A 15,208-nucleotide genomic window follows, 5' to 3' on the forward strand; every position below is an offset into this window, starting at 1 on the left:
CAAGTATACAGCTTTCTGGTTGAGAGCCTCACGCCTTGCCCACGGAGGCCGTCAATAAATATAAATATCGCGCATACCGACAATCATTTTTATAGTAGGTAAAAACATAAACATGTAAAAGGAAATTTCGTAACACTTAGCCCCGGTTTTCTTTTTGACCAGCTTTATTATTGCTTCGTAGAATATCTATTGGCTACACTTTTTACTGATTCAGCGGGAATGAATAGTTGACGCAAGTTGAGGTGCCGAGTGAACAGATTTATAGTATTATAAGATGTCCGATAAGCAATTCAAAATGCAAGAACGGGAGGCAGAACTTCTCAAGTTAATTAACAAGGAGGTATGTGTTGTGTTAATTTTCCTTTACTGTGAGTTGTATATTTATATATGTGAATAACTATAACATGGTATGTGTTGGTTGGATTGTTGCAGCTTGTTGCAGAAGGAGAGGAGGAAGTGGATGAAGTTTTTAGAGGCTTCAGCCAGGAGGAAATAGACGAGTAAGTATAGACATGAGAACACTCTATCTTTGTTAACTTGTTTCGTTGTGTTGTGCTTAATTTTTTATTTTAATTTTTCTTTATTCACTGCATTATTTATTACAGTAAATTAAGAATTTTTAGACCACCAAGCTAGGCACATGCTCGTGTGTGGTAGTTGATTACATATAAGGTACATTAAAAGTATTTAACATTATTTTTTAATGTCACGCGTTACAGTAATTTTTTCCGGTGCATTCTGAAAGTTGTAGAACTTTCACTGCGTTGAAAATTAACATAAAGTGATAGTGCGAAAATGTCCCTCTTAAGTACAATTATGCCGTCAGAGGTTAATCGGGTGGCGGTGCGCATTCCCCCTTTCTGCCACCAATTTTGTTTTCTTCCTCGGGGTCCTGAATCCATCGTATGCTCAAGAGGTTCGGGGGTTAATCGTAACCCCCTCCTTCCCAACCCCGAGAAAAACCTCAGGGATGGGGGGAGGGGGGGGGGGGGTTAACAATAATGTCCCAAACCTCTTGAGTATACGATGGATCCAGGGCCCCGAGGATGAAACCAAACTCGGGGGCATCTGTGAGAATAGAGCTGACTCGACGCCTCAGCTCCACTCAGGAGCAGAAGATAATAAGACTTCTGGAGCCTGATGAGCGTGCAGATCCATAAGCAGGATCGGACTCACAAGACCACGTGTTCTGGAAGGCATGTTCGTTTTCCGGACCGCCTTGATGAGTTAAGGAGCTTTTCTTTCTATCGCAGCCCTTAACCGTGTTGCTAGGGGGGAATCCTGTAGTGGTACGCCACAACTCGAGTCGGACGGTATCGGGTACTACCTAGTACACAGCGCCAAGCGCTAAGGACACTTCGACCGATGCCTAAAGGTCAAGCCGGACGGTACCTGAAACTACCGCGCTATTCCTACAGCCATTGGGCAATCGCTGGAATTTTCAGCGTTACGGGCGGCAACATATAGTTGCGATAGTGACTAGAATATTCGGGAACGTTCTTAGGTACAACTTGAATCGTATTGGAACCTACTAGCAAACACCGTAGGTACTGCTCATCTACCTACCCGCTGGATGATTCTCGATGTATTCGCATCTTATGTAAGCGACAGCGGGAAGATTCTCAGACAGTCTACTACTTACATATCTTTAACGCGCCAATCAAAACAACTTAATCCTTCCGCGCCGCGATTACTTAAATAATCCTTGCTCTGATTAATTACTTGTGTGATACATAAAATATTGTTAAAATTTATTCACGGCTTTTTATCCCGGCAACAGAATAAATCTACTATAAAATATTACATGGTCTAATATAACACCGAACACGTCTTCAACCTTCGCAACAGAAAATATATAAGAAGTTATTATTATATATATGTATAGCATAAAAGTGAGTATGTATTACTAGGGAAGAAAATAAGAAAAGTATGGTATAGATTCTTGTTTGAACTCCGGCTAGTAATAATTAATTTATGCCTGTGTTTTTGCCCCTAGATGCGCTCGGAGGATTAAGCCAGTGGCTGACTTGGTGCGAGCCTTGGAGAAGGAGTTAGCCGCGGATGCAGACGGCGTGCCTCGTAAGTAGCATTGACATATATTTATGTGTGTGTATTATGTGGATATGTGTGTGTGTATGTGTGTATGTGTGTTGGTTGGTTGGTTTCATGAAAACAAGCTTGCTTGGTGCTTTCAGAGTACAGGCTACAGAGAAAACGGAAGAGGGTGACTCATGGATGTACCACCATGGCGACCTGCACAGAAGCGCATGAGCAGGAGGACGACGAATGCACCAATGCAGGTAAATATTATCAACAGAACCGATTTTAGTATTTTTGATAACTTGGTTTCATCCTGAAATAGGTTTAATGATTTACTAAACCTATTTCAGGACCAATGATCCATCGGCCTAACGCGGGTTTTGTAAATCAATAAACATGAGTTGAGTCAAAGTTTTTTATTATTGTTTATACAAAGTGGCATTAAAAAACTGACCAAAGGTGTAGATTTTGCCTAAATTCGTAAAAGTGCGAATATCTTTCTGATTGGTCGTGAGTCTATTACCCTTGAGCGGCGGCTCGTGATTTGTGGGTGAATTATGAATTATGACATTATTGATGTTGTTATAGCCGAAAACGATTTTTTTATTTTTTTAGAAAATTCGTTTTTTGTGTGAAGATTTTCAGATTTGATGTTTTATTGAAATATCCTGAAAAACTTCATACGAAAAATTGAATTTCCGAAAAAAAAAATCGTTTTCGACTAAACAACGACGAATAATGACGAATTTTTAAAACTTAGCACTTGCTTGCTTATCATGCTCAAAAGCCACTAGTCGCCACTGTTTGGGATACGTCGTATATTATTTGTTGTCTGCAGTATTATTCATTTAATGGTAGGTATTCGCGGTTTTTCTTGGAAAAGTTTGTTTAAATTAAAATTGTAATATCAGCATTGTCATTTTGTCATCACCAATAATTATTAACGTTTCAAATTCTTCAGCTATTTTTATTATTCATTTCTTGTTAGGCTTTGTCAGCACTTTTCCATTTCGCATAACACTAACTGATTAATTGTTACAATAAATGGGATTTGTAAATATCATGGAATTTCGCTGTGAGAGATGCTCGGTAAATAAATACGATGGAATTTAGAATATTGATAAACTGAAGAGACATGAGGGAAATAGTTTAATATTTACCCCCTTACTAAGGGGCCGTTCAAGTATTACGTAAGCAGATTTATTACAATTATTTACCCCCTCTTCCCCCTTGTCACCAAAGTAAGCAAAGCTCTTACCCCCCCCCCCCCTCCAATGCTTGCGTAAAAATTGGTACCTATATGCATTTTTCTGTTTTTTAAGCGAGTACCTAAACGTATTAATTATTTGTGGGAATCCCCGAATATGTATTCGGTTTTCAAACATAGACAATGTGTGGGTTGCCAATGTGTAAAATAAAAATAACTACTGCTGAGCAGTGCTGACGTAATCACTATCTCGACCCCCCCACCCCCCATGTCATCAAAAATAAGCAAATCAAAGACCCCCTGCCCCCCTATAAGCATTGTATGAATTTTAAACAACTGATAAACAGCCTTACATTACATGATTACAATTTACCATAGATTAATGGTTTATCGTAGATTAAAGGCCTGTATAGTTAGATAATTGATTAATATTGAATGATATTTAAGTGAGTTACCTCTTTGCAGGAGGCAAAATGCGGCGGGAGGAGAAAGAGGCGACAGGAGGTCCCCTCACCAGCGGCTCAGCAGAGCCACACGACCCGCAGCCTTCAAAAACCAAAAACTAAATTTTAATTCTAAAATAATTAGGCTTTGGCAATTCAAAGGGGCCAATTTTGACGTTCAGGTTTCACTTTAAAATGATACTGTGACTTTTTTCTCTATGAACTCTCGGAACTCTGGATCTCACCTATGTTTCTGTCTGAACTGTCGGGACTATAGGTCTTGCCTAAGTTTCTGTAGCATTCTTCACCAAAATTCGAGATCTTTTTGCAGTAAAATAGCATTTATACCATTTTAAAAATACTAAATGAGCTTTTTTAATAACTTTATCTTAGAATAAGGAATTTTTAAGCTGTAGCACTCGAAAAACTGATCTCAGATGTCGATTTTTACGCAATTCATAAAAGTTCCTATATTTCGAAAACTAACGTTCATTTAAGTCACATTCTTGTCCGTCATTTTTTTTATTATTTTAGCCATTTTTTAAAACAATCAACATGCAAGATATTATGCTAAATTTATAACCAGTAACAGTATTTCTTACTCCTCCTTTCTATCCTGAGGCGATCTAAAGTTAATTAATTCTATTTTATTTGATTTCTATGTCATTTATAAGGTTATTTTAAAAATAAATTTCAATGACCTTTTTTAGCCAGATTTTTATTTTTGATTAAACTTTTTATTAGTTTTATATCTGGAGGAAGGATGTTGTAGAGTTTAGTTGCAATATAACTTACTTGATATTGTTTCATAAAAATGTATACTTCTATGGTTAATATTTTGTTATGCTTGGTTGATTTAATAAAACATATATATAACGTTTAATAATTACTGTCATTTTTTAATACTAACCACCACATTATTATTTTGTTTCACTGACAATTTTTTAAATTTAATCATATATTTACACTTTCACACTATTACACTAAGCAGGCCCTGGAGTCTTTCGGGGTGTGTATCATGTTTGGGGTTGCTGTGTGGAGGGTGTTTTTAAGAAAATGAAGGAGTGAACCTGTTTTAGAAGTGAGGAAACACCAGCCCAACTGTTATACCCATATATAACTTTAATTTCTGAGAAGTACATGTGTACTTTTATTATTAATTTACCGACCAAGAGCACCTGATATGTTAATGTGGCCTTAATCAAATAAAGGACGGAAGTCAGAAGAGTTCCAACCGCCTAGAGCCGGAGGATTTATAGCATCCTTAATTTTGGCTTTTTGTTAGACTGAAGGTTCTGGGAGGGGAAGGAAGTACCTAACCGTAAGCACCAGGAGACTTGGCCGTATCTAGAAGTACTGTTTGTATATATATTTATAACCTAACCTATCCTCACCTAACCATAAGAACCAGCAGACTTAGAGGTAACTAGAACTACTGTTTCGAATGAATGAAATGAATTGAAAGCTGCGTAAAAAATATGTACATACGTACTATAACAAACAAAAGTTAGTGTCCCCAGGGTTAAAAGAGTTTTGTTTACATTAGTTCCACGTGTGAGGCCCTGAGGAAAATAATTTCCTTTGACACCTCATGGCTTATGTCAACTTTGGGGATGTTGTGCGGTATTCGGCAACTAAAGACAGTGGCAACACACGTGTGTTGAATTGTGTTGGAAGGAGAGGAGGTTCTAAGAAGGAAAAAGGTCTGAGGGGCGGGTAGGGATCTGGGGGTCGTGTGTCTAGAGGCGTATGAATCCATCCCTCCCAATGGGTTGAGAGAGTCCGGCCCACAACGCAGCTGGTGGGCACGTAGGTATAGGTACACTACGAGCAACTTTTTTATTTTATTTTTAACTAATTTTACAATTTGCCCGATTTATAGCAATGGTTTACCATTCATCAGACAGAAAACTTCCTGTTTTTGGTGTTTTAAAACTGCATTTTCTTGGAAATCGATATTTTCCATCTGGAGAGTAGCTTTATTACTCCCGAAAATATTTGCAGCTTCATTGCTCCATTCATCACCGGGATGCAGTGAGTAAATGTTACGGAGAATTTCGACGACATCCTCAATTTTCTTAAAATCTGTGAATCTATTTTGTGCGGACCTGTTAAAACAAGGTCCGCACAAGATATCGGATCCGGACCGCGGTCCGCCATTTTGTGACCCCTGACCTAGGTGTTTGTACGCATCGATCTTCAAATTGATATTAGTAACGGAAGTTGGGGCTTGTTGTTTTAAAAACGTTACATTACGCCGCCACCATTACATCAGGATTTTTTAAGGTCCATCTGGCACTTTCTGGAACACTGGAGATCCTCCTGTCATGTGTGACTGGCTGGGACGGCCTGATGATATGCTTGAAGACTAAAGCTATATTAACTAATTTATCAAGTTATTTCTGTTGAGTTAAGAAGCAGCCTCCTGCATTGTGACTTGGAAACCATGATGTTCTGTCTGAAGACTGAATAAGTGCAGCAATTCCATAAATGACAGCTTCTCCGTGTATCTTTAATGATTTAGTTGTGAAGAGGTGAAATATGACCAGAAATTACTTCTTCGACATCGGTGTGGAGAACTCAAGAATGTTTTTCTTTTTACCTACTTGGTGTATCCTTAAAAAAAAGATTGTTTGAACACAAAGAAGTTGCACAAGAATGAAGAAAGAACTGAAAATTGTAAATATGGAAATGCCCTTTTGATTTATAAAAGTAGGTATTATCTAAACAATGTACTTGTATAATAACTAACATGGTTATTGAAAATCATGATAAACAGAAAAATACAACTATCACTAATATTTGAATAAGGTATTATAAATTCTAAATGAATATTTGAAGTCAATATTGAACTAAAACAAAACATTATGTTAATGCAATTTTAAAAGACTTTTCATAACTTTATAACACTTTTTATTGGTGTATTGAATTGTCATTTTGATGAGTTATCCGGTCACCCAACGATTGGTATGAAATTCCGTCATAAAAGCCCGCCAAATCTTCAGCTGTCAGGTGATTGGTTTATTTATGGCTGTCAGTTAAATTTCGGATTATAGTTGATATACGCAACTTTTTTTAAATAATGTCGTTCATTGTGCAAAATTACTGGTTTAAAAGAGAGACGGAATTCAGACACTTGTTTTGTGTGTCTAGTATTATTGCTTAAGATCTCATTGACCAATTAGCTCCTTTTTAGGTGTCGAAAAATACATGCGGACTTCCAATGTATATTAAAGTGAGTGTATTTAATTAATTATTATATCTTAGTAAAAAAAACAAGATTAAAACGATCAAAAGAGAAGATTATGATGTTGTTGACAGGTAGTATCACAATTTCTTTGCCACAGGAAGTTACAAACGTGGAGTACCTAACGTCCGCGCCCTTGAGGTGATTTTGCACAAAAATGGCGCTATATAAATCATCAAAATATTAGTAAGCCAAGATCATATGTTGGCTATAGGTCAGACGACTGTAACTAAATGTATCAAAGTGTTTATGAAAGCCGTTTTGGAGCACCTTTATAGAAGACATTATACATTTTCACATCGCTATCGTCACCCCTTCCAGACAAAAGGAGCAGTGTAAAAACCACAAAGGAATTAGTGGTAAATATTTAATTTCACAATAATTACATTTTATTGGAAGTTTTATGTGTTTGCTAAACAGGTGTATGATGTTATGTTGACAATATTAATTATTAATGCTCGTTTCCCAGGGAATTGTCCATGACCAATTTATTTGGAACAATGGTACACTCAAAACAGAAATGACCAGACTGTATAATCAGAGAATTGAGACGTATTTCTTACTAGGTACGTTTTTCAACAATCCACTTTTTGATTTAGTCATTATGTGTAGGTACCTATTATAATGCGACTCTGGTTACACATTGGAACCTTATCTCATGACCCAAATATTGGATGCAGCTGAGGGGAGTGCAGAATACAGTTACACAAAGACACACTGTAAGGCGAGATGTTCCATATAACGCCTATTTCTATAATAATAAAACAAAACAATAATTGTTCTTTAATTTCAGATTGACAGACGATTATTTATTTATTTATTTGAGGAACGTCTTAGTAATACAATATACATAAGAGGATAACAAAAAACAGACCAATTATTAATGTTCACAGATAGATATTCAGAAACATAAAAATAACCTGTAAACTAGAATATTTAATAAAAATAGAAAAAAAAAACAGAATAAAGCAGCAAATAAGAAAAATAATAATACGAATGTAAATTCAACAAACGATAAACCTATAATATGCCTACCATAAACAGCAATAAATAAAAGTGATTATAAATATACTTAGGTTGGAACGGGAAAGGGGAGGAGAGGGATAAGGAAAAGTTGCCACGCAAGTAATATTAAAATATTAGGTACAATCAATTTAACAGTCGTGAATATGAGTTAGAATGTGATACAATGAAATTCTGTAGTGAACTATCACTACAACTATAACTAGCAGTGAATATGTCAGCATGAGTGTCTATATTTGCAAATTTATTATTATAGTAGTTACATGTCCTTTGCATAAATGTCATTTTGATTGGAATTGGTATTGCATCTATCAATTTAGAAAAGGGTATTTTGTCTGCTGTATCGAATTGGCGCATGGAAAATTATTTTGTTCAGCAACTCCGGGCAGTCAACTTTAGAGTTAATAATTTTATACAAGAGCATCTGATCAGCGACAATCCTCCTGTTGAGTAGTTTCGTGATTCGAAAATGTTTCTCGATTTCAAAAACAAATATTAAAAACATTCCACCCTAATAACATACCTACAGACATTAAAATGATTAAGTTATCTCCGTATTCCTAGATGATGCTAATTAAAATATTTTAGTTAAAAATACTTTTTGCAAATTATGCATTATAATATTAAGATGAATTATTATTTTATTTGTATTCGTTTCTTGAAATAGGTGAGTTTTTGGTAAGTTTTTAGATTCTCACGGCCAAAAGCATTTTTGTTGTTTGTTTTTGGGGTGTTATGCCGTGTTGCGCTAACTCCTTCTTTAGCCGACGTTTCGGACAGCGTTGCAGTGTCCATCATCAGGGCAGATCCGGTAGATCCGAAGATGATCACATCTTCGGATCTACCGGATCTGCCCTGATGATGGACACTGCAACGCTGTCCGAAACGTCGGCTAAAGAAGGAGTTAGCGCAACACGGCATAACACCCCAAAAACAAACAAAAAAAAAAAAAGGTGAGTTTTTGTACAGACAAAACTATTTATTATTAATCTGTATGTACACCCGCCAACAAACAATTCATATTAATATTTTAAAACACAATATGCAAAAAGTGTTTTTCCTAAATATTTTAATCAGCGCCATCTATGAACGCGAAGATTATAACTATTATTTCCTTTAACCCTAATGTTTTTATACACTTTGTGTTGTGTAGTACAAAATACTGTGTTCAATGCAGAATAAGTAATTCATTTTTAGAAAAATTACTAAATTTACCAAATGACTTTTGATGCATACCTTATTTGTTTTGTAAATATTTTTTAATGAATAATAATTTAAAATCGTTTTTAATAAATTAATTATCTATGGTTAAAGGTATTTCCTGCCTCCCTTCTCCCTACGTCTTTATCAGCCTTTATGTCTTTCGTAAACCCTCTTTCCAAACCTTAACGTTGGACTTATTTTCATTCATAACTCATTCTGCATACACACTTGGTTCATGTCAGACACGAGAGACTGTAGATCTTCTATACTGTTAGATGTCAGCACCACGTCATCTTAATTTTTATTATTATGATTTTAATATCGATTCCTTAATTGTTGCAGTATAAATCCAGCGCTGACCCAACTGGGCGATGCGTACATCTGCCGCTGCAAGGGCGTGTGGAACGAGCCTGAACTGTGCGAGTGGGCCGAGGCCACCGCTAGTCGCATGATCTCCAAAGACCTGAAGATGGACAACCTCAAGAAGATGAAGAATTATTAACTCACTTATTATAATGGATTATCTGGTCCTACCCAATGTACGTTTCTATTTATATACTCAAGAAAATGAATTTTGTTATGTAAATATTTTTATTAATTGACATCCTTAACCTTCTTAATTTTTTTTTCTAAATATGATTTTGGTAAATCACAGATAAACTACAGGTTTTCATGAAAAATTATATATATATATTTTTTTACAATAATGACGTATTGCCCATCTCACTAGGTGTTTAACGCTTGTGTTGGGGTGGCAATTTACAGAGTGGTTGTTAACTAGGTTTCAGTTTACACAATATTGTGAAAATGCCAGATAAAATAAAATCAGTATTTTTCATAGACATATGAATATTAGTAGACCTGCCCTAAGTGATTAAAAGCGTATTATCCCCACTCCCCATACCGGTTCCATTGGAGCCGGCTGTGCTCGCGTATGGCCTCAAGTGAAATTTGAAAACGTGACGTCATCATTCTTGTGCGAACTATGGTCGAGGCATCATCGGTTCATTTTACGAAATAACACGGCAAAATGTTGACCTAATGCTATGAAAACTTGTAAAAATAGATGTGAAAAAGAGAATAAACCCAATTGTCGTATTACATTCCATATATAAGCATTATTTTACTTTATTTTAAGCATATTCACATTGTATAATATGGATCAGTTGTAGAAACATGTCTGGACGCGAAACACAAAGCTGGTTGGTTGCTGGGAAGTAAATTATGAACATTTATAAAAGTGTCTTAACTAAATACTTAAACGAAATATTCGACTCTGAAAATAGAACCGAATTTTTTTGCCGAATTTGGACTTCGCAAATTTGTTCATAACGTGGCGAGTAATTTGCGCTCCCATGTAAAAATGTCTATTCATTCAAAAGCAGATTTTACTTTTAAGAAGTAAATGGTGATATTATAATGCGAGATGCCTATTTACTGTCAGATTGATTTATTGACGAATCACAGTCAGCTTCACCCCCTTCGTTCTTCAACAGTTGATTTTACCCCTCGCCATTATCTTCTCGTCTATTAATTCCTATGTCTGTGGTATTTTTAAATTATACAATTGAAGAATGAATGTAGACGATGAAGACGAAGCGAGAATAATTTTAAGTAATTAATTAAAACATTACATTTATTTTATTTAAATACAGAAAGTAAAGGAAATGAAAAACAAGCAAAAGTTTATACTTGAATTATTTATTTTAAGGATTCACTAAACATCAGTGTTAGCGCTAGTTACATAATACACAGTGCAGTAAAATCTCGATATTCTTAACACATTTATTTATTTTAATCATAAAATATCAGCTCTACCCAATGGCAGGTAATCTGGAAAGCACGAAGCAGATGGCATTTGTGTGGTTGGATATTATTTGGGAATAACTCGAATGATCTCACAGAAATCGTTGTATCTGTCTTACTGTTGTGGTGTGAGAAATATGATCTAAAACTGTGTTAGAAAGAGAAAACACTACGCTTTATATCCAATCTAGAAGTTAACAACAGTATAATTAAAATGTACAACTTTATGAAACCAAAGGTTCCGACCACAGTTACCAAAAAAGTGAACCATTTTTATGTTTGGGAATTGGTTATACAGACCACTTTGGGAATGACTGATTTAAAACAATGTTAAACAAATTGTTAGTCTATTTTTATTATGCAATTACATTGCCGTTTGAAAAACCCTTACAAATTAAAATTTTCTTTTCTCTGCTTGGGTTTTACTCGACATAATTTAATTCTTTTAATTTTTTTTTTTTTAAAATAAGTATTTATTCAATAAATAATCAATTTACAGTATAATAGTATTACAGAGTATAATAAATAATGTTAACTAAAATAATTCATACAATTAGTTTTCACTGCTTTAATAATATACCGTACCACCTCAGAACAGACATTGTCTAGTGAGGTTGGTAACTTATATATGTTACAAAAGAAAAATTAAAATAATTAAAGCCCGGGTTGCCGGCAGTGAAATCTCACATTCTTACATCGTGAAAATAGTGTACATTTAACCCTTAGGAGCCGGAACCCTGCAATAAGGAAGTTGAGTGAAAAATATTTTGACTTATAAAAAATATGTTCATGTAGATCAAAAAATATCGATTCTAAATATATAAATATATTTCTATATTATTATTCTTAGAATTAGTTAAACGTTCTTGAAAAAGCATTCAATAGCAATAGACTGTATACGCTCCACGATTGGTCGAAAGAATTCTGTCGTCACATGTGTCGTGACTTGTACGTACAACGGAACACCTATGGTGCATCTCTTTCTATTACATGAGAGATGGTCGGTTTAGATGAGAGAGGTGTATAGGACAAAGGTTTATTTGGGTTTGTCAAATATATGTACGTATTTGTTATTATTATTATATGAAATGGATTTCTAAAGATACATATTCGTATAGTGCTTTATAATAATATGTTGTTTATTGCATAACTTAGATGTTTTTATTATTATACATGTCACATAGCATGTGATACACTTCAGGCCGCCGGCCGCTCAGAAAAGTCTCACAGTGAACTGGGCTGTAAACCGTTATTTTACTTTTGGTCTCTACTTTTCTGCGCGGTGGTCCTGAATTCGCGCGGGGAACGTACAAGTACCGTAGCGGGCGTGAAAAGCAAATATTCTAACTTAAAATATTAATTTAACTATGAAATCTTAATCAATTTTCTTTTTTTTTTAATAAAATCAATTATAATAGACGGTTAACATTGGTAAAAAAATTACTGGAATTCCTTGTTGAAGAATTAAAATTTTTTCCATACATAATGCTTAAGCGACGTGGTTTTCACAGTTCTAATGACGTCACACTACACCCCGCCTGTTACCGCTCGGATTCCGCTCGTTTTGGCGGGCTTAATAAAATTTAAACTTTGAGAATTAATTTAACTATGAAAACAAACTATAAAAAAATAAAAAAAATACCAGTATTTAAGTTTGAATGCGAACATTGATAAAAAAAAATATAAAAAAATGGACTCAACTTCCTTATTACAGTGTTGAAGCATCATGCCCACGCATGTCACAAAACACTGCAATTGCAGTGTCGACCATATACATTCATTTTGCCTTTGGATATTACTTCCACTAGGTTGGTTAAATACAACAATCTAAATGTCACTTTATCAAGTGTGGTATTGTCTTGTTTTCGTATTGGCATTCACGAAATATGTATTTATATTTATTGAATATTCTTGCCGGCTCCTACGGGTTAATGCCGATTTTGACATGAAAAAAGTTTTTGATATGCTCATGAGAATTCCAGTAATAAAGTTTTCATTCAAGTATAATATACCATTTGATGGTACTATATGTCATCAATAATTATTGATTTCATGATTATTGAGGTTAACCTACATAATATAATTTTTTGGACGGATTTGGTATTTGGGTACATTGACATAGAATGTTGAATGATCTTTAGCTCTGGCAGCTGTAGAAAAAACTTAAGTTTACGCAAAACAGGTGATAGATAATACATTTTATCAGTAAGTTTTAAGTCTAAAAGTCCATCTTACATATTTATAATTTGTATGCGGCCACAAGTTCACATTTACTTTCTTGTGAACAGTCACACGAGAACATTTCAATACTGTTATATTGTGTCTTTGTTAAAATCACCCTTAAGTACAATTCTCCCATTTGGAACCCATATTCCAATATACCGAATCAGTGGACATCTTCAATTTATCACTTAACAAATACAAAACATTGTTACTGAGGCAGTTAAGTTATGTATAATAAATACTGTACACTTATGTATAATAAATTCGTACATAAAAACCCCTAAAAAGGGGCGTTAATCAATACAAAATACTGATCGGTGAATATTTGTCATATTCAATGAGAAAGATTCTCGCTGGGAACCTAATTGGTCAGAAGATTGCTCATAGTTAGTCCACTACTGGATAATACTATATTTTTTTTTAAATAATGTAATAAAAGTTTGATGTTTATGAATATTCTTAAGCTGTTAACCGGGCGGGACGTATAAATACGTCAAACGTAAACAGTGTCGGGTACGGGTAGGACATATGAATACGTCCTTGAAATATATGTTGCGCCCTGGAACGAGCGGGACGTATATTTCCGAGCATATCACACGGAAATTGAGTTTTTAATTTTTACATATTTTAATTTTTTAAACTCAATGTTTCTCTTTTATCTGTGTGCTTTTGTTTATTTTTCTCTAATTATAAACTTTTTTTATATTTTTTGTAATCTTTATAATTGTTTGTAAAGTATCTTTTTTTTAAATTCGTTGTTATCATTTTTATAATGCATAAATGAAAAAAAATAATAATTTGAAATTACGTCCTCCGGGCGTGACGTACTGATACGTCCTAGTGAAGGAGTTCGCGCCCATTGTATGCTGCGTAATTCAAAACGGAATTCCCCGGTTAACAGGTTAAATATTCTTTAGACTAGAAAAAGTAATTGCTTCTTACGAACAAAAAAGAATAATTATTATTACAAGATGCACACTGAGATTTAAGATGGATCAAACGTAGGTTCGTTTCATCTGAAATAAGTAATACTGTTCATGGCTAATGAGCACTCGAGCGAGTTTTATTTAATTATAACTAAGGACGGGTTGTTTCACAGAAATTGAACAAGTCATCTAAGTTAATATTTAAGTTCTGTGAAAGTCCCATTCGAGTTCTGTTATTATTCAAGTGCTTTGAAACAACCTGCGAATGATGGAATAATAAGAGATCTTGAATTCTAACTGATGATATAATATGTGTGTCTATATGTACTTATTAACTCTGAAGACATCTCATAAAAATATAATATAACATTGTGTTTGTTTAAATTTTCAGAAGTTAGCTGGTCATTGTGTTTAAATTCATTTTTGATGGATTATCTATGAATTGTGTTTGTTTTAATTTTCGGAAGTTATTAGCTGATCAGTGTGTTCCAGATTAATTTTTGGATTCATTGAATGTTGTGTTTTAGTTATTTTTAATTCTAAATTACCTTGTTTGACAGAGCAACAATATTCCAGAGGAGGAACCTCATTAATTTGTAATTATTGTTTATTCACTTATTATATTATAATTATTATTACTACACATTATAAACTATTGTAAACTTTAGACAAATAATACAAGTGTGTAAAAAATAAATTAATACTTAAAAAATTATTTAAGATCGAAACTGATCTTCTACTGAAAAATAAATAAATGGCAAAATTCACCTTCCTTTAGTTCTTTAGGAAGGCATTAGAGAATGAACAACTGATGGAACTTTATACAGGGAAACTAATTTAAGAAATTTTGTTGTTTTCAGTTCCTTGAAGACTGAATTTAAAAATTGTCCCAATTTAGCCCACATATAAAGATTTCTCACATGATTTTATTTCCGGTCCTTTGAAAAGAGAGAGTTTCTTATGAGAGAGTTTCAGTGTTTTATAAAATAAGTTTTAAAAAACACTGTACAAAGTTTCAGAAAACAAACATAACAGATATCATGATTATAGCCAAAAGTATAATGATGATAGATTTTTTGGTTTATAGACT

General features: G+C 34.2%; 1 protein-coding gene across 1 annotated transcript; it reads left to right on the plus strand.

Annotated features, from left to right (window-relative positions):
* Nucleotides 1–214: 214 nt before the first annotated feature.
* LOC149412502 (uncharacterized) lies at nucleotides 215–3,867 on the plus strand. Its single transcript, XM_089645880.1, has 5 exons — nucleotides 215–340; nucleotides 433–500; nucleotides 1,997–2,079; nucleotides 2,196–2,300; nucleotides 3,713–3,867. Exons 1-5 carry the CDS (start codon nucleotides 275–277, stop codon nucleotides 3,811–3,813), a joined length of 423 nt encoding a protein of 140 aa, XP_089502006.1. The 5' UTR covers nucleotides 215–274; the 3' UTR covers nucleotides 3,814–3,867.
* Nucleotides 3,868–15,208: the final 11,341 nt, after the last annotated feature.

This window comes from Hesperophylax consimilis, chromosome 23 (assembly GCF_061612785.1).
Source record: "Hesperophylax consimilis isolate HC1 chromosome 23, BYU_Hcon_1.0, whole genome shotgun sequence".
Lineage (NCBI taxonomy): Eukaryota > Metazoa > Arthropoda > Insecta > Trichoptera > Limnephilidae > Hesperophylax > Hesperophylax consimilis.

Coding starts and splice junctions, on each gene's coding strand:
- LOC149412502 (XM_089645880.1), top strand. CDS start 275: ATGTCCGATAAGCAATTCAAAATGCAAGAACGGGAGGCAGAACTTCTC. Junction 501..1,996: donor AGCCAGGAGGAAATAGACGA/GTAAGTATAGAC, acceptor TTTTGCCCCTAG/ATGCGCTCGGAGGATTAAGC. Junction 2,301..3,712: donor CGACGAATGCACCAATGCAG/GTAAATATTATC, acceptor ACCTCTTTGCAG/GAGGCAAAATGCGGCGGGAG.